This window comes from Prinia subflava, chromosome Z, assembly GCF_021018805.1.
Source record: "Prinia subflava isolate CZ2003 ecotype Zambia chromosome Z, Cam_Psub_1.2, whole genome shotgun sequence".
NCBI lineage: Eukaryota > Metazoa > Chordata > Aves > Passeriformes > Cisticolidae > Prinia > Prinia subflava.
The window spans coordinates 88,462,939-88,488,865 of NC_086283.1; the positions used below are offsets into that span (position 1 = coordinate 88,462,939).

General features: G+C 36.5%; 1 protein-coding gene across 1 annotated transcript in view; it reads right to left on the minus strand.

The window, feature by feature from the left end:
- HCN1 (hyperpolarization activated cyclic nucleotide gated potassium channel 1) overlaps positions 1–25,927 on the minus strand; it is a 194,019-nt gene that overhangs the window by 147,891 nt on the left and 20,201 nt on the right. Inside the window, exon 2 of the mRNA XM_063422197.1 lies at positions 22,089–22,512. Coding sequence (XP_063278267.1) covers positions 22,089–22,512 — 424 coding nt within the window. The remainder of the gene's footprint in view (positions 1–22,088; positions 22,513–25,927) is intronic.

Consider the following 25,927-nt stretch of genomic DNA (forward strand, 5'->3'; position numbering starts at 1 on the left):
GTTACTCAGGTGGCAAAATTTAAAAACAATACTGTAAGTTCACTTGTGAACTTAAAAATAAAAGTATACATAAAAAGCACATACATTACAAAAATTGAAAGTGTTAAGCAATATTCCAAGACAAAATGTATGTATTCATGCAGTCTGGATGGAGTCTATACTATCTGAATAGTTAAACAAAATAACAATAGCTTAATTTTGTAAATTCAAATGTTCTGTAGATTAGATATGTGTTAGACAGGCTTATTTAATAAAACTTTTGCCTACAGAGTGAAACCTACGTTTTCCTTTTCCTCTGCCTTCTAAGAAAATCACAGCAGTTCCTGGCTTAAAAATAAGTGAACAGTTGCAGTCATACTCCTTATGTTTCTTTTGCTGTTAGTCAAGAAAAACAGAAGTCTACATATTTATGACGTGATAGTGTCAGAAATATTGGTGAAAAAAAAATAACTCTGATACAGTGTAAATTACTGGCACTACTCCTTCAAAGATGTTGCCAGAACCTAACCTTGCTTTTCTTATAACTTATTAAAAATGTGCATACATAGTTTCCCTATTTTCACTAAGAGGCTGTAAACCTTATCAGTGCCATTCCATTGACTCTACAAGCAAAATTATTAGGAAGCATGTATTTCAGCTGCGGGAGCACAGGGATATGTTTTCTGTTAATTGTTCTGTACTTCTTTATAATTAGGCTTGGTTTACTTAGATTTGCTTGTAATTAGTAATTTTTATCAGGCTGAGTTTAATTCAGTCTAGCTTGTAATACCATTAAAAATAGAAGTAAGTGTATTAGGGAAATACTGAGGAACCTGTTTAGAGCGAGCTGAAGAGATGAACGAGGGTAGCCTCGGTTTGCCTCTCCAGCAGGTAACAGCCCTGGGCAGGCTGCACCTGGAACAACGTGACTCTGTGATATCCGATTAGTGAGACATGCCTCCACAGGAATTAAGGTGCCAACAAGGCCACATGCCCAAGTAAACAATATGGATTTTATTTAACTATGACTGTGAGGTAGAGAAAGAGGAAGAAATAGAAGGGAAAGAGAAAGGGGGAGAGGGAGCACTTCAGCATCAAATAAACTTATTTCAGGTAGGACTATAGTGCAATTATGAATAGAGAACACCATTTGATGCAAGATTTTTTAAGAACTTGTCAATGGATTGCGTAAGAAGTAAATATCTTTGTCCTACTTAGTGGAGACAAGGGCAGGGATGCATTATCGTCTATAATACAAAAACTGAAGCAAGTCTTTGCTGCCTGCACTAGCAATTTTAATGTCTTGCTTGTGATATTGGCTTTTTTCATCTTGCAGTCTTGTGATACTGTGTTTAAAGCCATTATAAGACTAGAATTCATCGTCTGGGTCTTAGATTTTCTTTAACTATTTGAATCAGACAGTACTAAACCTAGATTTGATTCTCTCCAATGTCTCTTATTGAGGTTTTTTTGTCACTTCTATGAAAATACTGATGAGTATGTTCAGTTTATTCATATCCATTTCACTTGCTCCTCCACAAGATTGATTTACTCCATTTATTGGAAAACTGATGAATGGTGAAGCTCACAACTCAAGTAACACGTGACAAAATTTCACCTTGTAATATTAGATGTCTAAAAAACTGCTGACTGTGAAGAAATCAGGACAGCATATTTTCAAAGTTTTCATGTTGCTATCTTCATGAAGAGATTTTTTACTGTGGTTCAGGACTAGTTTTGTAGCTTAACAGAGAAGTGACTGGATCTCAACGGTAAAATGAAGATAGACCTTCCAAAAAAAATCTTACAATCAATTGTAACTGGTCGATTTTACAAAAATTTATTTATAGACACAGTCAAAAAAGCTCACCCTCTCTCACTTAACAGCTTAAGGCACAAGATCATATACTTCCACCCATAGCCTCATGGTAAAAGGCAGCCAAGGAATGAGCCAACAGTAGCTCCTATCCTCCAGTGCAAAGGACGTCAGTGAAAGTGAATGAGGCAGTACAGAGAACAAAAGAAAATAAGAGGAAAAACCAGCATTGTACAAAACCACTAAAAGTCTTATTCCTGCAATAATATTGAAACAAAGAAATCTAAAACAGTAAGAGCATGAAGACTCAAAACCAACCTTGCATTAAAAGCAAGCAAGCAAAGAGAGTTAAAGAGATAAAAGGAAAGCTCAGGTTGAGGACACAATTCTCAGTATGTCCCTGGAAGCATGGTCTGGAAGAACTCCAAGAGATCAGACTGTCTGAAGGTAGGATTACCTACACCTACAGCATTTACCTGACCTGGATCTTGTGGAATACCTCTGGTTATTTATGTCTGAAGCACTATTTATTTCCTAAAGTTTTTTTTTCTTTTCCCAGACTGTTTATTTCCCATACCACCATACTGCACTTACACAATAGTGTGACCTCCATGCAAAAAAAACCTGTACTCAAATGCAATATAAAGGACAATGTAAAATAATATTAAGATGATGATATCCACTGTCAAGCAAAACATAGGTAGAAATCAACTGAATTTGAAGCATGGTACATTAGTAAATACATCATTTAGCTTTAACTAAATTACTGTATTTAGTTTTTCAAATTTATGTCATTTGCAGTGTTACTTGCCATCAAGTCAAAACTAAAATCTGAGTAGAAAGCATGCTCCACAAATACCACACCATCATCCCCTGGTGGTAGGGATACTGTCACTTTGCATGAAATAAAATTCAGTATGGTTATGAAGATCATATAAAGCCTAAACTGCAGGATTAATTTACATGGGGTGAAGTCCTTTTAAACCTGCTGTCTTTCTCTTTAGGTTCTTTGAATGTTATAACAAAACATCAAGATATGTAAGCTTTTGTGACAGCCCATACAGTTTTATTCTGATTTTCTACTTGAAAGTTTTAGTATTTTTAAAAAATGCCATCTACCCCTTCTCCTGATTGTCTGAAAACTACTCTGATAGGTCTTCTCAAAGTAGACTAATGCAAACCAATGTCTCAGTGATTTAGAATCACAGATCATAGAACACCACGAGCTGGAAACGACCATCAGTCCCAGCTCCTGGCTCTGCACAGGACAACCTCAAAAAATCACACCATGATATGAGGGACTACTAGTGGTACTATCTCTGACAACAATACCACTATCTCCTGTATAATAATTTAGGAAATTGCTTACTTGATGATGACGGAGGGGGACCCCAGTTTCAGACTGTCCCACAGGACATATGCCTGAGTCACCACGGTACAGACCATGCTGAATAGCAAAACTTCTCTGGCCTCTGTGTTTCATATTGTCTACCCAACCACATCCGGCTCAAGGCAAATGTATACACTTGGGGGCAAAGCATTTAGAATGATTTTGAATCCAGTTTTGGAAAAAAAAAAATCCTTGGCACAATTAACAGCATAAATATTACATATCACAAGTTTTCCCCAAATATTACCTTCATGGTAATTTTTATATGATAGCATTTTATTCTTGAAAAAAGCAGAGAAGGTATAAAGACCTTGAGAAAAACTGTTAAATAATGTATGTTGTAATTGAAAAGTAAAAGCCAGACAGTATCAAGAGTGTTCCAGGCAGTATAATGGCTTTATCTGTTCCTGAAAATGAGTCATTCTATTTCAGCAAATGCATGGTCGCCAATCTTAGTCTGCATAAAAATCTGGTATGATTTTATGTAACTCAGTAGTGGATCTGATATAAAAAAACATATATTTGGGATTGGAAAGCACATTTCTTTCAAAATGAAAAAACACCACTTCTTGCAACATTTTTTTGAGGAGGAGGAGCAAGGAAGAAGTTAAAGACTTGACAATGTTGAAATATCCCACCTCTCAATTAAAATCAAAATTGTAACAGCTGTTTATATAATACTGTAAATGAAAAATAAAAGTGAAATCAAATGTTTTGATTTTGTCATGCTAAAATAGTTCATCTTAACTGAAGAATATTCTTGTTTCCTCCATTTTGTAAACCTGGCATGATTGTATTTTGTTCTTTATTGAAGGAAAGAAAGATTTCAAAATCACAAAATCCTTTACAAAACAGAAATGCTGAACAAGACACTGTCACACAACCCTAGCTGCTTAAGGGTCTCGTAAAGTCACATCCTGAATTGTGTTCCTTCATTCACTGAGATGTCTTTGACATCATCCGCTAAATGATTTAAAACCCCAAACCTTCATTTAGAGTGTACTGAAATAATAAATAATCACACCTGCATTAAAACCTGCATTAAGAAAACAATCACTATAATATGCCATAAACAACTTCTTCCTATATTGTCTTTCCTCATGATTAGATTGCACTCTGAATCTAATGTGCATATATGTCTTCTACCTGTGGATACTAAAGATAAATATATTCCACTAATTTATTTTTCCAAACTAAATTTACCTTTGAGTTTACAAATGACAAAAATGAGCTCTGAGATAACAAAATAACGTTGCCTCTTAAAGGGGATGAAGAGTGGGGAGTAATCAAACATTCCATGCAAACATATCAAAAATCTTGAGCACTTTATAGAGTTGAATAATAATAGACAGAAACAGAATTATTAGAGTGTACTGGCATTGACCATTTTCTCAGCAAAGAGCAGCTGTTAATAATAACTTCTCCATGAGCTGCCAGCACTGACATTTTAAAAGCAATTCTGTCACCGGTGGCTATAAACACCTTAGAGTAATGTGACAACTGTCAAGGCTCAAGAAGGCAAACAGAGAAAAGTTAATTTTCAATGGCTATAAGAATAAATAAAATAAAAAAAAGGCAGAAGAGTTAATGTACATATTAGCTTCAATTTGATACTGAAACTTTGGAAAATTTATATGTAGACATACCATCTGCCTATCTTTAGGAATGATAAAGTTGTCCTCATCCCAAAAACCTCTAAAGCTTCAAACAAAACACAGACATTTCTGTGTGCACTGTTAACAGGTCCAAGACATTTCTGCAATGTAATAAAAAACAAATATAGAGGCATTTATCCTGTGGAGCCTCAAGGCCAGACCACTTATATGAGATAAGAAATAGATTAATTATTTCCTAAGAACAAAATGGAACCACTTCAGTAGATCAAAAAGGGAGTATGTAGTCATTTGATAATTGGGACCACTCAGTAGGAGGTATAGGAGTATATACAGGCATGGACTTTATCTGATTTTCCTGTGCTCAAGATGAGTTATCTCATTTACTGAACATTATTCTTTTTGGCATCTCTCTCTCTCTTTCCCTTTCCCCCCTTACATCTATAGAAAAACACTCAGATCTGAGGTTTTTCCACACTAAGGAGCTGTCATTGGTAGCATCACTCTTTCTTTTTTTTATAATTATTATTATTATTTTTGGCAACATGAATTGGCATCGGCTGTGAAAGCTCACAATTTGCAGAAAATGCCAATTCTAATTATCCTAGAGCCTTAACTTATCACTGCCAAAATGAAGGCAGGATTGGCATGCCACTTGGGTGTGTTACAACACAAGGTCAGACATTGCTACTGCTGTTACCGGAATTATCTACAGTGCATAAAAATAGCAGAACAAGAAAAGAGAATCCCTACTAATAGATAAGGCATATTTAATCATCTAACAGTGGAATTTTCCCTTCATTGGTTACCACCCTACCACCTTTTCCCCCAAAAAATAAATGTGTGGACAGAATAACATCCAAGCCTAAGCAAGTTACATACATGGAACATAAAATTCACAAGAAACAAAAAATATTACTAATTTTGTTTTTTCAAGAACTGAAGCTTGCTGGCCATACAACTACACAGCAGAATTGAAATCATTATTTTTTATATTTTTGTATCAATCGTGGAATTGCAAAGAAAAGCTCTACTCATGAAGCATCTTCATCTCATGAAGAAAATCAATAGCATTCGGACCCTCTGGAAGTTGCCCAGTGTCCTCTCGCTCCCAATACACTTATTCATGGGATTCCCTCACAATTGTATCTTAAATACACAGAGTCAATTAATTTAAGACATTATAAAAAAAGAAAAAATACTCAAACCAACAAAACTTAACTTGTTTTGGAAACTCTGAGAAAGCTCTTTATGAAATAGTACATGGCAGGTGATATATCATTTCAGAAATACAGGTTGTTAAAAGGACTTGAAGCCTGTCTTCTATTTAGAATTTGATATATTCAGATTCAAGACTTCTAACTATCTTCAAAGTATGCCATGTTTCAGCTGTGAAACCTAAAAGTCTGTAAAATTCTCCAAAGGAAGACCGTAGAAGGCAAAGATGCTCCCCAGCAAAACTGAACATTTTACAACTTCATTAAAACTTGCATTTCTTAAAAAATCTTTAACAAATAATAGGAAACCTCATCCATGAATTAAAAAAATATATTACATACTACTCTGAAAGAAAAAGAAATAAATTCAAATTAATCAGTTCTAAGGAGCTGCAGAAATAAGACTTATGAAACAATATTGACTCAGCTTGCATTAGACAGTGCTCACAGAAACATAATAGAAAGATGATCTGAGGCACACAGCAGCTCCCTAACAGCTGCAAGCAAAGGCAACAGGGGACAAATCTACTTGCCTAAGAACTGCAGCAGTCTCAAAGCAATATAAATGTGGGGTACATTTAACATTGGGCTTGATGTGGGCACAAGAGAGCAAGACCAGCAGAGCATCAAAAGGGGCTTGTCTCTAGGAGCCTATTCAAATTTTTAAAAACCTGCACCCTGGTAGGTACAGAGGTTGCTGTAACCCCATCGATCTTACAGAAATAAACAGGATAAAAGGATAAAGACATGAATACTGGTGGATCAGGAGCTGTGATAGCTAATCTGCACTACAAAGAGAAAGAACATTTCAGTGATCCTTTTTGGCGACTGCTGAGTCTCACAACCTCTTATCAATGGTACACCTAAAAAGGCATAGTACAAAGTGAATTTGTAATACTTTGTTAAGAATGGTGCTATAGCATTAGGGGAACCACTGACAACAATTAAATGTAAGCACTGTTATATATTTAATATAATTCTGAATTGCTGTCAACTATGTCAAGGTTATAAGCCAATCTGTGTTACTTTGAATATGCCAAACTCCAACTGGTTCCCAATTTAAAAAGTGCTGGCTGTCTAGAAATTAGCTGAGACAGGACAACATAACCTTAAACCTTACAATGCATTTTTAGGTGCCAAGGACACTGTAGCAAACAAGCGAAAGGGGAATCTTCAGCTGTCTACTAATTTTAGAAATCTCAGCTTTGGAATTCCACAGAGAACTCATACTCCACTCCTTCAAGGAATGAGGGGAAAATGTGGCAAATCAAGAACTCTAAGTAGATGTCACTTCGGGGAAAAAATCCTTAAAAGTTGTTGATGTGTCACAGGACAGGCAAAAACACCCCATGTCACAAGCGAAGTGCACAATCACAATGCTGGCTTAGAAACTGGATTTCAGTTGAAGGAATTGTAAACTTTGAAAGAAACATTAACTTACAACAGATAGAATAGCAGCCTTTATTGATGCTGGTGCACTTAGCATGACAAAAAGCTAGAGTACCGTACCTTTACATGGCAGCAAAGACAGTACTATGAATTACAAAGGTGTTATTCAGGGTAGAAATACATTTTGAAGAATAGTACAAAATAAAAGGTATGTCATGTCAAGCATTTCTCTGATGGTATGCCGATTTTTTTACTCTAGCTTTTTTAATGCCATGCTCCATTTTCCTGAGCCATTTTGGCTGTTTCTTCTTGTACTGATTAGATATAAGGGCAGCAGATTTGTGTAAGTGTTAGATTACCTTTTATCAATTTTTCAGCTACCAATAGCTTATCTCATCACAGATTCAATCAGTAAGTAGATTAGGTCACCAAGCTCCTACACTCCTCTTTTATGCATTACAATAAAACTTCACAATGTGTAGTTAAGTAGTTAAGTATGTGTAGAAGATTGAGAGTCTAGTAATAGGCCAAATAACATGATGCTTCTGAAGTACCTCTATCCATTTAAGAATTACTATCATTTCTTTTATTCTACCTACATTGTAGTTTTCATCAACACTTGTGAACTGAACACTTCTCCCCAAGCTCAACAAATATATGAGAATTCCTTCAAAAAGTGTAGCACATATATAACTGTTTTTCATGTACAAATACTTGATTTGTAATGGGAAACATTGTGAAGAGTTAGAATCAGTCTTTTGCAGCTATTCTAGAAATAGTCTGAGAATATTATTTAACAATGGTAGCAGTATTCCTGCAAAGCTCTGGCACAATCATGGAACATGTTCTACACTTGAACTGAACAGCAGCTTCAAAATAAATGTTTAAAAAGGTCAGATTTGTTCTTCTGTTGCAAATTTAAAAGAAATTTTCAGTAGACCTATATATTTTTCCACTTGCAAGTGCATGAAATGGGTCACCAAACCAAGTCTTAAGGACACTCCAGAGCTTCCACCAGTAAAATAGAAAATTCTCAAATTTTCTCCGGTGCAACCTCACTGAATTCAGCTGAGCTGAACTCAGAGAGGGATCACGGAATTGAAAATATTAAAACTAAATGAGCTCCACCTTTCCATTCTCTCCAGGTCATGCACTTTATTTCTTTTGTAGACAAGTAAATTCAATGCTATCACTGGCCGGGAGCTTGAGAGTAGCTCTAATAGCCAAGCCTAAGAAAGTCCTGATTTTGAAGTGTTTGCTTTCCAGTGATTAATGGGTGTTTGTGCTCCCTGCCCAATGTTTGGAAAGAGGCAGGCACTTCAGATGGTGCTGCTAAGAGATGTAACAGGAAATGTGTATCTGCTGACAGCTAGTCAATGGGAAATGTCAGGGCTGCCCTTTCTCCATGTCATGGAACAGCCATTCCACCAAACCCACACGCAGCCTCGCTGCCTCTCCATCAGCACGAGTGCTCCCACCCGCTCCATTAGGTGCTCAGTCTGGCACAAGGAATCAAATCAGGTCAGGTAGGGCAGTGTGCCAGTGCCAATTTCATCCCATGCCAACCCTGCCTGAAGCCCTTCAGACCAAGGAAGGAAGGGATTATCTTTCTCAAGACATTAGTGGATGATTCAGTGGACTTCCTTGGGTTTGCTTCCTGTCATAAAGTACTGCTACTATAGGGGAAAATTTGTAACCAGGAATAAACTTCATGAGTGGGACAATTCTACATCCTGTAGCTTTCATCTTTGACAGCTTGCAAAAGCCCTCATTTAACTCTGCTAGTAAATCTGGTAAGTTTAGAAAACCACTTTTTTCTCTTGTTTCCAAGCGTAAGAAAAAATCCAGAGAATAAGTCTTCTTGGTATGCTTATTTGCACTAGCCTAAGTAAAAATGGTCACTAAAACCTCCCATGTGTTGCATCTTCAGTTTGACTTGAGGGACACAGAGCTACTAGTCCAGCAGCAGGCTCTGTGCTCCAGAGCCACTGCCTGTGAGCACAGAGCACAGGCTCTGTGCCTTCCCAAGACAACAACATAACGGAGGAGGTGTGGGACTGAAGAGATACTGTGGGACAAATGCCTGAAGGCATATTTTTCAGCTGGAGGTCACTCAAGTACATCTGCAGCTCAGTCTAAAAATAAAATACAGTTGAATAAACTTTATCCACGTAAAAAATCAGAAATGCGAAAATTCTGAAAAATATTTAACAGATATATCAGCATTCCTAAAGCGTATTTTCAAGTATAAGTCATTCAGTGAAAAGAAAAATGTCAGGCTCTAAAATTTCATTGCCCTACCCTGCTAACCTACTAAATACTACCCATGCAAAATGTTAAATACATACAAATTGAGAGGGGGAATGGTGCAAATATTGCACTTGTAACACTTCAGTTCCAAGTGTAGTGATCACAACAGCCCACCTCAGCTGCTGCTTACTTCTGCCTTGTGGGGTCTGTGTGTATCTGACCGTACTGATGTCCTCTAGGTAGCTAGAAACCTGCTTCTACTCCTGTTCCAAACTTCCCAAAGGAGTCCAGACAGCTAAAAACTCATGAAACTCAAGAACTAGAATAAGGCAATCGACCAGGCTTCATAAGCAGCGAGAATACTCATTTTTACTAATTATTACTAATTTTTGAATTATTACATGATAATACCACCAGAACCTGGAGATGCCTGTCAAAACTGGAATTCCATAACATAAACACAGATTAAAAGATGGTGGCTCTTAAGGTAAAACAAACAAACAAACAAACAAACCCAAACACAAAAACCCACCAAACTGAAAACAAAACTAAGGCTAGGTGGAGACAAAGCCATCAAAAAGTCATGACAAAAAATATCAGACATTGTGATCTCCAGTCAAAATTCCTGTTGTGTATTAAACTGCCCAAACTGCCCAGACATAGACAAGATTTCTGTAAAAATCTGCCATTGTTTCCATAATAACAAATATAAAAATATAGTCAAAAATATTTGCACATAAAATTAATAAAATCACTATACAACAGATTGAGCAGAAATTACACTGAACATACTTTCTCTCTTTGAAACTCAGAGAGGTATTTTCTGTGAGATGCCACCAGTCTTATTTCTTTCTCATCACACTGATTGCTGAGTACTTGCAATGACAAGAACACAGCCAGGAGAAAAACAAATGGAGTATTCACTTTCTAGTGACAAACTGGGCATCAGAGCAGTGGAAGAAATACGATTACGTCTGTGATACCACTAGTCACCAGTCATCACTTGCATATTTTCACATAGCTTAAAAGAAAAGATGGTAGTCATGGAAGGTATGACAGATGAGCTTTTTTATACTGGTTTTCTAGACAGCACCGGGTAACAAAAAGGACCAGTTATAAAGAAAAAATGGGCATGAGATGGTTTGCTGTCTCTTGCCAGATTCTTCTCTTTTCCTTATCATCATTTTCCCTAGCTGTAAGATGCATATGGGTTAATATAGTAATAAAATTTTGAAGTATATTTAGCACTAGAACACAAAGCTAGAACTGCATGGCTGCTTCAAGAACCTTAGGTCAAAAGATCAAAAAGATGAAGGAAGACTCATGTATAATAACCCTGCAATTCCAACTTTAAATATCTCAAGCCATACCTCTGTTATGACTCAGCAAAAAGTTACTGTTTTTTTACTTGGTGGGGAATTATATTGCACTTCTCAGATGAAAATCCACCACTGGGCTAAATTTTCTAGTGCTAAATAAGCTGATAATCATTACTTCTAGAGACCATTATCATATTCATCACATCAGGAGAAAAACAACAGCAAAGAAAACAACAACAAAAAACCCCAAATGTTTAAAAAAAGAGGAAAGAAACCCATGGGACCATGTTTGTGACTCATGTAGAACTTTTTAAACGGGAAGAGAAACAGAGTCTTGTACTCAAATAATTCACAAAGAAGTAAAAACTTTAACTATATATGCTTCCTTCTGAATTTCAGTGCAGAATTCAGAAAATTGAACTATTTTTCTTTCATTGTCTGTTCAAATCTATGAAAAAGAAACCGATTCACTACATAAGGCTGAGAGCTTAAATAAAAATATTTTGTCTATAATAAATAATGACCTAATCTACCGTTACAATGATTTTAAATTCTTAGTTCTAACTAGGTTAATACTGACGTGTAGTTTTAAAATTACAATTTAGCTGCAGACTTAAAGGTCTTCAGCTGTTTTTCAGAACCACTTGCACTTTATACAAAGTGTAAAGGTATCCGCAGACACCTTCCACAGGAGTAACAATGGGAAAGTAAAATGAAAAGAAAGAAAGTACATGAAGTTCTACTGGAATTTATTTCGCAATTTTTTTTTAATAAGATATCTCTTAATGGATTTACTGCAATGAAAAAGGTTACAGTGTTAATATTAATTCTAGTCATACAAACCTCTGACACCCTCATTTCTTATGCCTTGCAGTTAATACATATATCAAGAATGTCCCCAAAAAGACTGATTCTTTACAAATTATTTTTAAAAGACCAAGAAATATAGGTATTTGCGATATGCAAGTGTTATCAGAAACATAAATAGATGTCCTGTTATAAGCTGTGTATTAAGTTACCAAAATTGACACATAGGAAAAAGGAAAAAAAGAAAAACACCTTTATGGCAGAGGTTGATTTTGCCCTGGGCAAAATTAATAAGTGACAGGAAAAAAAGTGTTCATATGACTGACGCTGGAGATAAAACCATGTTTTGCTTAATTCATCTGAAAGTCCTTGCAAGAAAAATTCAACTTACATGTTTGGGTTCAGTATTTTAAAACTTCTTGGTAATCAAAACAAGGCAGAGCTCTGAAGTTACCTTTTGCCTGTTCAAACTACATTTCTGATGCATTTTTTCCATTTCCTTTTTAAAACATACCTGACACTATATTTCCCCAGCTGGGAAACAATTCTCATGTGGGATGCCGAGCTATTTTTGAGAGAGATGAAGATGTAATTCATGTCTTTGGTTAAGGGAAAAATCGATCATTCCGATGAGAACTACTATATGGTTTTCAATAATGTGCTTTGGAAATCCCACAGGAAGGTACTCTTGAAAAAAGATTCATTTTAAATTATGCACAGCAATATTTGCTCTCCAGGTTTGTTTTGGACATAAATTTTGTATGCCACTATCTTTACAGTATGAACAGATGTATCAACTCAACAGTGAAACTTTCAATTTTTAGTTGAGATAAAGGACTTCCTGTTTGTCATGAATCTTTTGAATACTGGCAGTCACTTCAGGTAAACTGAGTACATGATGCACAGAGAATTAATCCAGAGAGATAAAAATTGTAGATAGGTTCATTTTGTTTTCAGAGGTACAGAGTGAAGTGTTTCTATTGAAAGGCACAGTGAAGGTTGTGAACCTTCTCACTTGAAGACATATTTACAGAAATATGTACATGCACATTTGTCTGCACATTACCATTGTTCTCTCATAGTCTGGATTTGTGTTGTTTCTTGGGGTTTTCTCTCTTTTGTTTCTGTTTGGTGTGGGGGGTTTGGTTTGGTTTTAGTTGGGTTTTTTTTGAGGGGGAGGGTTGATCATCACATCTTTCCTCTGTTCTATAAGCAGTTCAGCTGAACAAGGTCCATGATTCTGGCAAAGATTACAGCAGTAATCATAATTAGCCTTCAGACACTTTCATTTTTTTAGAGATGAGTTTCTCTCATGTATATACAGGGCTCCACTCCCACAGCTGCTCACCTGGGACAACCCAAAGCAAGATTCAAAGCAGGATCTCAGGTATGGAATATTTTTTGTTGCACAACCCCAAGACTGAAATGACACCAAATATATCACACGGCAGCAGCTTCTGCCAGGTAATAACAAGGAATAACAAATTGGAACATTTACTGGAAAGAAAGGAAGTGCAACTACAAGACACCATTCTAAGTTAAGCAGATGTATAGTTAAGCCCATTGGTTCTGAAAGAGAGGATGGGGGGAAAAAAGACGTTTTAAGATAAAAAGCAACACAGGAAATGCTATGACCTTAAATACACGGAAAGATCACACCAAAACACTTGCTTGGGTTAAGAAAGGAGAAAATTGTGAGAAATAGAGCATCTTCCCAGTAGCATGATGAGGAGACATTATTAGTTCAACCACAGCCTTCACTTCTGCTTGGAAGCAAGGATAATCTCTGAATTACGTGATTTCCCTGTTTTTTCCAGGTCAAAACTAAATTTCAATCATACACATGGGGAATAATACCTATTATTTGGAATAAACTCCATGAGATTCAGGTTAGAAATAGCTCATTTAATGTAACATGCAAATGGTAGAGCCATTTCTGCACTGACATCTCAGCTCCTCAACGCTCCCTAAACAGGTTTATACAGTTGCATCTTCCTCTCTAAATGGTAAAATCAGACCATTTTAGCCATTTAAAACAGACCCTTTTTCCTAATTAAAATATATTCCACTTCCTCAATGGAAGCCAACAACAGAAACCTATTTAAAAGAGTAGTGGCATGGGTATTTTACTGTATTAGAAGGTTGACAAATTTGATCAAAATCTGAACAAAATCTGAATCTTGACCTATTGACATGTAGTAAATTCTGTGTAATTTCAGTCCTGATTTATTCAACAGAATGCCCATATGAGCTCAGGGACATGACTCACTGGGAGAATAAATAAAAGCAACAGTTTATGGATGGTCTAACAATTTCTCCAGATACATCCATTTTCTACCTCTCAGACGTTTCTGAGGTAACAAGAGCTCTCCTACAAAATCCCACGAAATTTCACCTGCACAATGTTCTGCACATAAGAGAACCAAGAGAATACAATGGTGGACATGGGATTTTTTTTAAAAAAAGCTGTTCACTTAAAATGACAATTTTCTTCTCAAAGTAGAACATAGAATTATATTAAATTGAAATCTAATGAATTATCTTTTCATCCTTTAATAAATGATTACTTAATTTAAAAATTAAAATGTCCCTTTGCAGGCAAATGTTAAAAAAATGTTAAAATTTTTCACATCCACTTTCTACACATACACTTTTCTAATAATTTTTTTACTGTATTCTACAGCTGTATTCTACAGCTTTCAAATAGTAATGATACACTGTAAAGACATCTTGTTGCTTTCTTTAATAGACATATCAATAAATACTGTATTAAGAATTATTACAGTGGATTATATGTCTCCCATTTCAGCTGTTAGCTGGCCATATTTTACCACTCAGACTAGCAACCTGGCTTTAAGTGTGTGTTTCAAAAATTTATTTTAAAACTAAGCATTTTTAACGCAGCACAAAATGACCATAAAATATCCCTAACTATTTCTTCCCTAGCAGCTAGCATAAAGAGAATGACTTCTGTACTCGCAAAGATCTGCAGGTATTACAAAAAAAAAAGAAGGAAAGGATTCTACAAGGAATTAGTGACAAGGTAGAAATACCTTTTAGTTCAAATACTGTTGCTGAATAATCTAAGTTAAACAGTGATCCTCTATTGGTCACTATTAATACAAATTGAAAATGCAGAGATACCAGAATGAATTGTGTTTAGCCTGCAAGGAACAAAACTACAGCTGTCATTCCTGTGGAATTTGTGCCATTTTTAAAAATTGGGAAACATTGGGAAAGAGCTGAAAAATCCCATTTGCATGTTCCCTTTCTGTCTCATCAGGGCAGGAATCAAAGGGAGCTTGTAATCCCCGCAGTCGCTGTGGGAAGGACCCTGCAGTATCACAGTGTCCGAGTGCTGAACCATGATCCAGACTGTGGGCTGCCCAAGCAGCTCTTTGGCTGTCATCGCCTCCTCTGACGCCTCCTCAGCTCCGGGAGGGAGCAGGACGCCGTGGGGAGCAGCCAGCAGCGCTGTCTTGCAAGAGGACTGAACATTCCTGACCTCTCCCCTTGCCTCAAATGGGGTGTATCCAGCAGGCCATTACCCTGTTAAGCTGAGTCCATTTTCTGCTTCTGCTAGGAGCTTAAGATGGAAGAACAAGGCTTTTTTTCCTTTTTTTTTTTTTTTTTTTTTTTACAAATCTGCAGCCACGGATAGTGTGTGCAAGCTCCAGCAAGTGCAAGCTCTAGCAAAGTGCAAAAAAAAAGCAGTATTCCCAGAGTGGCTTAAAAATAGTGAACCATGAATTAGACCTAAAGAAAAGCAGCCTGCTAAAAACCTGTGTTATACTTAAGTGTCAAAGACATGCTGACACTGCTCTGATAATTTTCAGAACTGATTGACTGGCATTATCTATAAATGTTACTGCAAGGGTGAAGCCACCTTCTTGGGTCTACAGCCAAGTCCCCCAGGAGCATTACCATAGAAGCCAGGAAAACACTTACATAAAGAAGAAAACATTATCATCCAGTTCAGGGAAATTTATCTCAGGCTATGTTCTACATTTCCCTGGTTTATCTCCCAGGGAAAGCATCACCACCACACAATTACTCTCCCGGCGTAGGCACAGAAGAAAGGCAGCTCAGTTTGCACAGTCTTAAAAAGGGGGTAGAACGATGAAGCAAGAAACTTTACACTCATTACACTTCCTATTTACTCTCTAGGGGAATGGATTATTCTTTCTATGAAAGCGATTATGCCTAGACCATAAACTAGGAAATTAAAAACCAGAATACTCAGGGTCTTGCTTGCATTTCAGTAATTGCCTTCTCTACAAATGTGCTGATCTTTTTCAACAGTTAGTATTCTATTATTAGGACACCATGGATAATAATGCCTTTTAATTGTCTCTATCCATTATTTGTATTTCCCTACAGTTGTACAGAATTTGAAAGAGTGAAAAACAATAAACTTGAGATTTTGTCAGTGATGTTTACAGAAGTATGGTTTATCTGCAGTGATTCATACATTTCTGCAACAAGTAATTTAACTTGAAATTTTTCCTTGAAAAATATTGCATAACCGAACACAATTGATTCATCTAATGTTAAAATATTCATAATTTCATGTAAACAAAAAGGTTTACATTAAATGAGATCCATCCACTTTTGTAAAGATTGTATTAGCTGCTTTGTTCAGCAAAACATAGACAATAGCCTTGTAAGTTACATGCCAAAGAAGAAAAAATTGACAGCATTGTGGCTTACATATATGTGTGAGACTGATGAAAAATTTTTTGATTCACGTGTTCATTTATATTGCATAACACTTTATGTTAGAATTTAGGTATCTTATCTTCTTATTTATGTAACTTACCTTCAGTTCTATCCACATATGCCAATTCTATTTAGCAAACCAGAACTACATTATCAAGACATAGCATCATCAGCCTCAACAGTCTCAAAGAAACTGCCTTTACACTCTCTAATTTTAAGTGGGGAAAAAAGGGCTAGTAGTCCAGGTACTGGCTCTGTAGAGATAAAACTCCTCACTGTCACAGAGACAGGCTATCCATGAACCAACATCCCAATTGAATTAGGGAGGAATAGAGAACTGCAAGTCTCACCCAGGGACGAACTGACAGCTAGCTCAACACATTCCCTCAGCAGAACAGGGCTGAGGAGCCCTCTGCTCTGATACAGCTGGAGAGCTCATCATACAGCATCTGATACAGCAGTGCTGAGCAAGGAGCACTCCTAGAATCTTCAATTCAAAATAGAAAAGCAGCGTGTTTGGGGTTTTTTCCCCTGTAAATTAAATAGAGATGGTGCTGGTCAGCATATGGCAAGTATTTATTGACCACAGCTCGTCATCACGATCTGATAGGGAAGACTGCAGAACAAAGGGGAACCCTCAAGCAAACCTGTATGTCACCCAGCCATGGGCTTTATGTGGGAGGACACAAATTCACTAATTTATACATGTGGCATTTTCCAAGCATAACATTCCAAAAAAGGGGAAAAAAAGGGAAAAAACAGAATAAAAAGAGAAAAAAAGAAAGAAAAAAGAGAAAAAAGAAAAAAGAAAAAAGGCAATGCTTGTGTTTCTGTTTCCCTTTCTCTAGAACTGGGGATTTCGTCCTACCTCCTACTTCCATCTTCTTAATGGTAGGAAGGCAGAAGACATCAATACAGAGGCTTCACTGCAGAATTCAGAGACTTTGTGGCAGTAAAAGAAGGTGGACTTTCCTATGTCTTCTTTCCCCTCAAGTTACTTAACAAATATCCTCCCCTCACTCCTTAAGAGACAGACAACTCATATTCGGTTCATGTATCTCTAAAAGGCAATAAAAAAGTGTCCTACTTTCAGCTAATTTATTCAAAATTGCCACTCAATCTGTACTGGTGTACTTATTTGCAGTAACTGACTAATTGACACAACTATGTGGGGCCTAGAAAATGGATTTTAAAATATCTCCTTGGATGACAGGAGTTAAAATTGAATAAAAAGAAGCAAAAGATACCACTTCCCATTTTCACAAGGCTATTTAAAAAAGTTAAACTGTAAGACATGATCATTTATAGGAAAACCTCATGTCTTGTAGACAGAGTCCTGTTAAAATAAAATTAAATTAAAATAATAATCTAATCAGGAAAGATAAACTTTTTCATCCAACACTACCAAGTACCCACCTAACTCATCGTCTCTTCCTTCCCACACAACTCCCCAGTCAGCGATGGAGAGATAAAGACTTTGCATTCTCACTTGGCTTGAGGTGAAAGAAAAAGTTGTTTGGTTTTCTTGTAGGGGACAAAAGTCATCTGTGTACCTACCATAGAACCAGCAGGCTACTGAAGTAGGAGTTTTCCTCTGTTGTCTGGATAAGTCTTCTTTTACGATAATTTTATTTAGGAAATAATAATGATTCAGCATCACAGAGACACATAATGTGTGTTTTCGTACCGTTGGCAACAAACAGAACAACAAGGAGAGGACACCTAGTGGTGGTCGGTGAAAGTCGGGGTTGGTAGCATGGGAGCAGGAGATGAAATCCTCAGCGCAGCACCTGACTCGGCAAAGCTCTCACACTCAATTTTTAATCACTTTAGTAAGACTTAGCATTCCAGCAAGCCTTTATTTATGCACTTTTCTGAACCTGCATTACTGTGATTATAAGAAATAAACCAGCAAATTTGGAATACGGTCTGTCGGTGTGATACGCTCAGGAGTGCGTTTTGTTGAACACCAGAGCTTTATCAACTACAGTGGATATTGACACTTACATAGGTTCATGAAACATAAAAAGCTTTGGCAAACTGAAAACCAGATTTCATTACAAGTTAAACCAAAATACGACATGGCTGTAATTCACATTTTTTGCACATTTTGCCATGTGTTTTTTTGCAGAACATAACCTTTATGACATAACTTGCAATAGACATTGATTCTCTTTAAAAATGGTTCTAGATCTACATAATCAGACATCTTAGAATAAAAAAGACTTAGGGCACATTTTTGAAAGAACCACTTTTATTTTACTTGTAGATTTACTAGGTCTTGTCTGTGTTTAGAACACCTGTAAGCAAAGCTACTGAAGTCTGGGTTTTATGCAGCTTTTGGAAAATATTGTTATTTTAAAGAAGCACTAAACTAATATTATAGGCAAATGTAAAGCAAAGAGGCATATCATTCGACATAGAACAATGTATTTATTTTGTTTGTATCTTTTACTTGTTCACTGATCTATGAGCATATTTAACCAAGAATAATCTACTAGTTGCATGTAAGCCTATGGAAAAAAAAAAAACCCTCAAAAGTCAGAAGCTTAGGTAGTCTCATAAAACTTAAGGAAAAAAAAAAAATAGGTCAAGGAACTCCTGTTCAGTACTTTTAGGCATGTAAATTTTTTAAAAAAATCCAAAACAAATGCCCTGCCAGAAATTACTGCAAAATTATAATTTCTGTAATCACCAATTTAAATACCAATTTTTTTTCTTGCATGCAATTTAGTTTAAGTATATCTGTTGTCAATATCTGAGTCTAAAGGACTGGAATATTAGAATTTGTAGCTAAAAAGCAGTTTCAGGGAAGTGTGAATTTGCATATTCAGTAAATTATTTCCTGCCCACACATCTCCTGTCCCTTTCTTGAAGTGTTTCTTCCCATTTCCACTGAGCCATTCATTTGAGTAAGTAATTAACATCAGACTGATATGAATATATCAATCATGTATATTCCACCACAGGCTATAGCTGTTCCATAACACTTAATGAGGAGAAAGCTTCTGCAATGCATATATTATTTACCTCAATATTACTTTAGGTGGCTGCTGGCAGCTTGATCTTAATTTAAGTGACTTAAATGATGTAGAAATAAACAAAGAGAAGGAACCATGTTTCACCAGTGTCATGTAAGAATTTTTTAAATTTTTGCCTGCTCATCCTGAAGTTCAGGATATCAACCACCTGAATTCCAGGTCTGTGGTATCTGAAAAGAAAATCTCAAACAATGTCAGCCTGCCTTTTTTCTTTTTTTTTTTTTTTTTTTTTTTGGGAGGAAGTAGAAATACAGGGATAAGTGCCATATCATACTGTTTGGTTTGTTCATACATCAGTTATCCATGAATAGCAGTTATCCAAGTAGTCTCTTGGCACATTGTAAAGACTGAGTTTGCTGGCTGTCCTCTCAATATTTTTGACATATTTCTCATTATTTGGAACCAAATACATATATTTCAGATTTATCTGCACCATAGTTAAAACCAACGTGTCAGCTCATACACAAAAACTCTTAAATCTTTTCAGCCAGGCACAGGCTCCAGTTGTGTGCCATAATATTAGTTAAGAGTTGCTCCTTGTTGTCCATGTGCAAACACACACATGCAGAGAACATTAATAGCAGCAGCAGTCTCACTGACTACCCCAGAGGATCGTCCAGTTATTGTTTCCCAGTAATTAAGCAAATGTTATCCCTAACCAGTTGTTTTGTCTGTTTAAAATATCAAGATATTGTAACACACATTTTCCATGAAGCCTTGTACGAAAATCTGTGACTTTTGGCATTTCTGATCTCTGTAAAACACTAAACAAAAATCAAAACAAACAAAAACCTACCTTCTTTCACACATTTCATTTTGGGATTTATCAGAGCCTGATTCAGACTATATATTTTTCTCTCCTCTTGTATGTGAGAATTTTTTTCAAAATCAGTCAACAAAATTTTTACTGCTTTATTACAGACTCAAAATAACCCCCATAAAGGAAAAAAACCCTATCTTTAGATCATATTTTACCTTCCTGTGAACATATTTCACAAATTTTACTAGTGGAAGTAAAGGTGAAGCTGCAATCCAGCAGCCATTAGGTAAAAGATAGGAAGACCAAACAGCAACTGCTGCTGATTTGGACCACACACTCTGGTCACTTTTAGACCCACTTAGTGGCCAATTCAACTATACTTACTTAGAATACCTGATTTCTGTTTGACAACCAACAGAAGAGGCAGAAAAAGAAGTAATTTCTCTGCCTAGTAGGCCTTTACAGTGGCAAGCGACTAACTCAAGCTGCCAGAAAATAATGTCATTGAATTCATTTCAGAAGGTTGTCTCTCTGTGAAGCACAGAGGAGACAAAAGCACAGCTTTATGGTAGAATTGCAAAATATGCTTAATCATTTGCCTTAGTTGAATTGAGTACAAAACTACAGTGCTCTATTTCTGTGCAAAAAACATCTTTGCAGAGCTTTACAGTGAAGCAAAAAGAAGAAGCTTTACCAAACAGAGTAACAAAAAATTATGACCTATTTCAGGGACTTTTTGAGAAACTACTATAAATTTTTTAGACTTTTGATATTTAGCATCATCCAGCATCATGACATTTTAAATTATAATCTGACTTTATTTAAGATGGCTCTGCTTTTAGGCTTCTCTAAAACCAGAAAGTGCATATTATAGTAGAGATAGCCAGCAAAAAAATATCAAATCATCCTTCAATATTCATTTCATTAAATAAATCTTTATCAAATAGGTAAATAAATGTATGCAAATCAATTTTAATACTTCTTCCATGATAATGCTCTACAAAATAAATCTCCTTATATTTACTGCAAGAAAAGTTTAGAAAACAGCAGTTATTTTTCCTATGGTTCTGTTTAAAACACATAATGATATTCAAAACTACAAAAACGAGGACAGGCAAGAATCAAAATGGTGGTATGTGCCAATGCATTGAACATTTCCTAGCCATGAGTATGCCAATCTGGTGAATGCCATAATTTCCTGGAAAAGTCACTATGCCAAATTGACAGGCAGCATAACACCATGTCTGGAAACAGTGGAGTTGACAATTTAGAGGGCAGTGACTCAAAATTTGAACTGCCCACTTTTCGTAAAGAAGGACAGTATTTATGATATTTAGCCTACATACAGCCTTCAAACAATGAGCATTCTAGGAAATCTACGCAATGATAATGGCTTCAGTTTCTCCTAAAATAGAAAAATGCAAAAAAGTTTAGGTTCTTTGTGTGTACAAGAGTATTAATAAATTTAAGTGTTAGTCATCAAACTCTAGTGCAGGTGGTCACTAAAATTGCTAGTATTCCTTTCTAGAGCCTTACTCTGGTATTTTGGACATTTGGTAACATCATTAGGAGTCCATACATGTGATGGCCACCAGCAGAGAGAAGATGGTTTCTCTGTACTGTTTTTTTCCAAAAAGGCCTTGCCACCAGCACATGTTTTTAATTACACCAAGTAGTAAGGAAAAGCTATTTTACATTCTTGTTCTGGTGTAGCTCCTCACAGAAGTTGACTAATGTTGGGTAGGAATAAGATCTTAGTGAATGATGTTATAACCATATAAATCTTACCTCTTCCCACTGGTGTATATATCTAATCAGTCTTGAAAGGCGCAATAAACGTAACAGGCTGAGGATTTTTGTAAATCTCACAATACGAAGTGCTCTTGCTGTCTTGTAAACCTCTGAATCCATTCCTTTTTCTACAATGAGAAAGATATAATCCACTGGTATTGATGAGATGAAGTCAACCACAAACCAGCTTTTTAAGTAATTCATCTTAATGATTTTAGGGTCCAGTATTATTTCAGAGCTGTCTTCATTTACAGTTCCAGTTCTAAAATTCATTATCAAGTCCAATAGAAAAACAGTGTCTGATGCCACATTGAAAATAATCCATGGTGTCGTTGTTTGTTCTGTGAAGAATGTGATTCCGACTGGTATAATGACAAGGTTTCCAACCATCATTATGAGCATGATTAAGTCCCAGTAAAACCTACGCAAAAAGGAAGAAAGAGAATGGTTGATGTAATGGGGCAAAACATTAGAAAATGGTCTCTATCATGCCACCTACTTCACCACCAGATTTTGTTACTGCCAGGGAAATTCTTATTGCTTTAACTCATTCAGCAGATTCATGGTCAGTAAAGACAATGTAATTAACACATTTCATTATGTGCCTTCCTTGTCAAAAATGTGCATGTAGGATAAAGGCAGCTATGGCTTATCACTCCATGGTATATTACATATTGAAAAGTGAGCACATGTGGCCTTGAGCAGAGTTATCCAGACTCCTGTCAAAACCTCTGTGCTTTCATATAGCTAAAACCAATGTCATGTGCCAATCAGAAGTGCTTTAGCAATGCAAGTTTTCCTAAGATTTCTGTCCAAATGGAAAGCCAAATACCTAATAGATATATTAAATGTCAGTATCTCTTTTCAAATGTACTGATACCATTACAGTGCTGGAATAAAATTACAGGAAGAGGAAAAAAGCACCGGAGCAAAAAATAGAAACAATAATTAGATAACATAAAAACCTTCATCCACTTTTACAACCTTAATTGAACTTTCATGCACTTTTACAGCCTCACAGTCTATCTTCTTGCAGAGATACTTCAGAAATGCTAGAAAAAATAGCTGCAATTTGCATAGTAATAGAAAGGGGTACTGCATTTCACCATTTTGCTCTGGAATGATCTAAAGGCTTCCCTCTAACACTTAGAATACTAACCATGCTTGATACAATGTGCTAGAGAGACGGACATAACTCTGGTATCTGTGATGGAAATGCTGAGTAAATGCACCCATTACACAGAACATGTACCCTGATGGAAGATTTCCAGGGGACAGCAGTAAATACCAGATTTTAAGGAAATTATGATAAATCCTAAATGTTAAATAGTCAAAGAAAGCTATTCTTACGCAGTAAAAGAACTGAAATGGAACTCAAGAAATCCTGAACCCAATGCATAATCTCTTGCTCTGTTCAAGAACATGATTTGGCCAACTAAAATTGATTTGGAGAGGTACAGAAACCAATTAACAACAGCTGCCCATGGACTCATCAGAGTTTCTAGAAGACTAGGGGCAGCAGTGGCTCCACAACTATCCCTCTGCTCTGTCCTCTGTCACAATGGGGCCTGGTGCAGGGGATATGTCATGGACACACCACCAGCACATCACTTCAACGCTGACTTCCAGGCCACTTCCATCATACTAACACCAGCTTCCTGACATGCAGCACAAATTCATACTGGTAAAGGTTCATGGCAAGCAGCAACAATAATAGTTTAATTGGCCAGAAAACATTTCAGAACCAGGAGCCTTGTTTCTGCTAGACTTGCACAGAGAATGTGGATTACATTAGATTTCACAGATTGCTTCTTGTATTACCAAATGATCATAAAATCATAAACTGCTTTGGACTGAAAGGGACATTAAAAATCATCCACTTCCATCTCCTGTGCCATACGTGGGGACATCTTCCATTACACCAGGCTCCTCAGAGCTCCTCCCAGCCCAGCTTAACCACTTCCAGGAATGGGGCATCCACACAGCTTCTCTGGGCAAACAATGCAGGAGCCTCATCACCTTCACAATAAAAATATTTTTGTAATATCTAATCTAAACCTCTTTCAGTTTGAAGCCATTCCACCTTGTCCTGTCACAGCATGCCCTTGAAAATAGTGTCTATCCATCTTTCTTGTAGGCTCCCTTCAGGTACTAAAAGGACACAGTTAAGTCACAAAGAAACCTTTCCTTCTCCAGGCTGAACAATCACGAGGATCTGGCTTTTATAAATTCTCTTTTTTTCAAGTCTACCATGGAGGCAAATAATTCTAAGCTTACAGAATGCTCACCAGAGAACGTCAGTTATTATCTGTAACTGTAAAACATGCCAAAGGAAAAGCAGCATAGGATTGAGAACAGCATGAGAATTCCCAGTTTCAAAATTATTTATTCCAAGAGACACCTGGAGAGATTAGATTTAACTATCACTTGAGAGAAGAGAGCAGTTGGCAATACACCTCTAAGTGGTACTCAGAAAATCCATGAAATATATTATAAAAATTATTCCCTGTGTAGCACAATCTGATTTGTGTTTTACACATTTTCAGTCTTGCAATAAATGTGAACACAAACTGCTAAAAATGTTCCGTTTCATTCAGGCTGTATGTATTTTTGTTCAGCATATGATAGTATTCATCATATCTGGCAAAAATTTCCCAATTTCTCCTGTCTTTTTTAATTCCTGTAAGACTTCTCACTGTGCTAGATTTCTTTTCAGTAATCTGGAATTCCTTTTAAGTAATCCGGAATTACCACAAGGAACCGCTAAATTCCTACATCATTGCCACTGTGATCTACAAGTAAAATGCTGTCAGCCAAAGTACTTCACAAAAGTGCTCTGGGAGAATAAACATCTTCAAGGAATTCTTAAAACTAGAGAAAACAAATAGGGAATAATTACGAGAGGTGTCCTTGTATCTGTGGCTCACTCTTAAGCAAAGCATTGCTAATTTCATCTTGACCTTTATATTTCTCTAGCACAGAGAGGAGTTATACAACAAAGGCTAACCAAAGCCACACAACAACCAGCCACCCAGCCAACATGAGAGATAACAGAGAAGCAGGTGTTTTTAACCTGCAGTAATCCAGGTTTAGAGGATCACTGCGCACTGCGATTATGCAAAACACGCTGGTGTTCCTCATGCTGAATGTCAGCAAAAGTGGTAGCATCACAGCTACAACAATATTGACTGCTAAGGACTTTTGTATTTTAGCCCACAATATAGTATAAGCTGATTAGTTAGTAAGAAAAACCCTTATTATTTTTCATTTAGAAATGACTCAGACATTTTCTTTTAGGAAAATGTTTCCAATTGCCATTCTGTTGGCCATGTTTTATTTTATTTCAGGTAAGAAAAACTAGATGCAACTGCCTGTATTGCCCTTCTTTGACCTGTGCAGAGAGAGTAATACAATGCGTTCCCCGCCTGTGGTTCAGAACATCCTACTATTCATGTAGCAAAGAGGAAGCTGTAAAGCCTCACAGTGCAAGGAGCTGCCACTGACACACCAAGATAGCCCCTTGTTTCAAACTACTTTTAGGATGATTTCTTTATTTTTTTCTCCCTACCCCAGCGAGGATGGTTATGAATCTGCAATTTCCAATCTCAAGAGTTACAGATTTATGTAAGGTATTATGAAATGTCGATGAAGAACAAGGAAGAGGTAGACTTACGACACAAAATTTTTCAGAATGAGGAAAATAAGCAGGAGTCTGAGGATAATGAGATCTTCCAAAGCTCAAAATCAGAAACAAGAACTGACCTTAGCCCCACAGCAAACATCTATAGAGCTTATTGCTCAGCTGGAGCTAACTCAGTGAGGCTACTACTAGATGA